Raw genomic sequence first — 3,018 nt, forward strand, 5'->3', positions numbered from 1 at the left:
ATGAGTTGTTTTTTGTGTGGCTTTTTAAGTTGTTATATAGGTTGTCAAAACTTTGATGTTAAAATATCATTACTCTTAAACAAATTAAGGCCATACTATGTGCCAATTTTAAAAAGTTGAATAAACCATTTTCTTAATACAAAATTTCTACATTTATGTCCTTGATCCAATATCTTAAGAGCACTCATTAACATTTTACAGTAAATTAACACCGGAGAAAGACAAATAGCAAAGCCAATTAATGAATAATAGCAAAGCCAGTTTATTAATCAATCAGCCCTCTTGTTTAAGAGAGGGGTTACATACAGATTTCTTAAGTGAAGTTAACGATTTCATTAACTTCATTATAGAGAACAACAACTATATTTAGTCCCGATGATGATCCATTAGTAGAAGATACTATATAAACCTATTTGAGTTGGTCTGATGATGATGATTTGAGATATTAGATTGTGTTCCTCTCAAGGTTTCGTTTGATTCAAATAAAAGTAGAAGATGCTGTATGCTAAAAATAAATATTATGTGGCTATAGTTCCACTTCTTTGATTAATACTATTAAATCGTACTAAATTAATGATCATGACTTGTTTCAATTTCAAGGGCATTTTGGTCCTCCACGCTTGGTCTTCCAATTGTTGTAACAGGGACACACAGATTTGTTACCATAATAGCCAGGAGGAACACAGAGACATTTGGCACAACATTTTTGACAGAAGAACATGCATGGCTTGTGATATTGTGTCTGTCCACATCTTCTTGTGCATTGAGATGGGCACTCTGATCAAATCAATTTCACAAACGTAAATCCATTAGACTGCATTGTGTTAACTTGATAATCAGTTAAAGTGTGTTTTTTTTTTTCCCACGAAATATTCTTTATTTAAATTTAGTTGATCTAGTCTCAACTCAACTAAGTTTTGTGCCATGTTTGATTCCACTCATTCAATTTCTCTCAGATTGATTATTCTAACTTATTTTTTTGTTGAGCATTCAAACAGAAATATAGGTCAAACATATATATCCATTTTAAATTACTGGTGATTTTTAGGGTTAATATGTTTTTGGTCCCTATAAATATACCAACTTTTTGTTTTAGTCTCTCTAAAATTTTCCTTCAACTTTTAGTCCCATTAAAACTAACCATGTTCACTTTTGGTCCCTCTTTTAAAGTAAACTCATATGTAAAATTCATATTTTTGAATAAAATTTTGCACAAAAATTCATAATACTATAAAAATCTCTCCCAAAAAAAAATTAGAATTTTTTAACAAAACATGAATTTAATATGAATTTTTATATTTTTGGTGGTTAAAAATTCATAATTAATTTATGTTTTGTTAAAAAATTCTAATTTTTTTTGGGATTTCTTTTTACAATATCTACACATTTCTGCACAATTTCATTAAAAAATACAAAAATTAACTTAAAAATAGGACCAAAAGTAGTGATTGAAAATTTTATAGGGACTAAAAGTTGAAGGAAAATTTTAGAGGGACGAAAACGAAAAGTTGGTATATTTATTGGGATCAAAAACATATTTAACCCCTTTTTTTTTACTAAGTTTTTACTAGGTACTTTGACGAATATGGGTAATTTATCCACCAAAAAATAAAATTGCCACATAAACAAATATATAAGTGGAGTCAAAATTAGTTTAAAAGTATCATTAGTTAATTTTTAGGCGGCTAATTTTCATTGATGGATATTTTTTTTTTTCGAGAATGTTAAACAGTGCCCTCAGAGCATTGCTTAATATTTTCTCACATATTTAAAAAGAGTACAAGATAAAAAAAGTCTATGTTAAAATGGACCATATAAAAAGAAGTGAAATTCATATGTGTTTCATCTAATAAATGAATGAATGTTAGAGACGGTGTTATTCATAACATTCCTCTGTATTTAATTATAATTTTTGTACCATACATGAGGAAATTTCTTTAAATGGCATCATTCATATATTTAAGTACTAAAATGACTATTTTACGAGAGATTTCAGAAACATATAATAAGTGGGGTGTGAAACTTATAAGAAAAATTAAGTACAAAATAAATTTAAATCAACGAAATTTTACAAATATTAAAAGTATGTTTAACTGTAATCCATAAAAGAAAAAAAAAGCATGTTTAACTGTCTCATAATTAAAGAAAATTAATGAGTTAAAACTTTAAGAGTGCATGATGCAACTTGAAAAGCCATATTTTATGTACAAAATTAAGTTGGTCTACAAAAATGGAGTATGGATATATGATTGACTCACGGTAGCTTTGAAGACTCCCAGGTCCATAATTCCCCTGTAAATAAATCGAAAAAATTAGTAAACAAACTAATTTTAAGTAAAATTTATGAAACTTTTGCAAAATGCCTATTAAAGGAACTAGGAAAGAAGTGGAAAATTCTCAAAACAGAGAGAAAGGATACTCACACTGCCATACTGAGCAGCATCTTTTGCCATAACCTGCAAAATGTATAGGAAATTTTTAGCAAGATTATTCTTTTATTAAGATTAGGAAGATTAGGATATCATAAAACAACAATGATACACATTCATGTAACATGGTTTTGTGTTGAGTTGTTTTAGGAGGAGACTAACCTGAGTGGTGATCATGGCAATGCTAAGGAGTGCCAGAAACAGAACACAAACAAGCTTAGCCATGGCTTTTGTTCAAGATATTGAATGAGGTGGAGAAGAAGTGAGGGGACTCTGATTTTAAGAGTTCTTAATGGTTTGCTGTGTTTGGTCTGGATCAGATGGAGGGGTTGTATGGACTATAAATAGGAAAAGTGGATGATTGATGTCCCGAAAAAGGGTAAAATTTTGGTGGGAACACACAATTTTTTATTTATTTAATATATAAATATATATATATATATATATATATATATATATATATATTAAAAATTATTTATTTATAAATTAATAAAGCAATGGTGGTGGGAGGCGGTGACTACAATAGGGCAATATGAGTTTTATCGCCGACCACCATGGCATGCCGGATCACTATGCAAGAGGAGCAATG

General features: G+C 29.1%; 1 protein-coding gene across 1 annotated transcript; it reads right to left on the reverse strand.

Annotated features, from left to right (window-relative positions):
* Positions 1-238: 238 nt before the first annotated feature.
* Positions 239-2,742, reverse strand: LOC146937216 (gibberellin-regulated protein 6-like). The gene is made up of 4 exons (XM_085751627.1): positions 2,592-2,742; positions 2,424-2,456; positions 2,259-2,292; positions 239-777 (listed from the first exon to the last, which is right to left on the reverse strand). Exons 1-4 carry the CDS (start codon positions 2,652-2,654, stop codon positions 596-598), a joined length of 312 nt encoding a protein of 103 aa, XP_085607753.1. The 5' UTR covers positions 2,655-2,742; the 3' UTR covers positions 239-595.
* Between the last annotated feature and the right edge of the window lie 276 nt (positions 2,743-3,018).

Source organism: Medicago sativa, chromosome 3 (genome assembly GCF_051527215.1).
Source record: "Medicago sativa cultivar Bolivia chromosome 3, Bolivia_mono, whole genome shotgun sequence".
Classification (NCBI taxonomy): Eukaryota; Viridiplantae; Streptophyta; class Magnoliopsida; order Fabales; family Fabaceae; genus Medicago; species Medicago sativa.

Excerpts from the sequence above, each read along its gene's own strand:
- LOC146937216 (XM_085751627.1), bottom strand. The coding sequence starts at position 2,654 with ATGGCTAAGCTTGTTTGTGTTCTGTTTCTGGCACTCCTTAGCATTGCC. Across the intron at positions 2,457-2,591 it reads TTGCCATGATCACCACTCAG|GTTATGGCAAAAGATGCTGC; the intron begins GTTAGTCTCCTC and ends TACATTTTGCAG. Across the intron at positions 2,293-2,423 it reads ATGCTGCTCAGTATGGCAGT|GGGAATTATGGACCTGGGAG; the intron begins GTGAGTATCCTT and ends ATTTATTTACAG.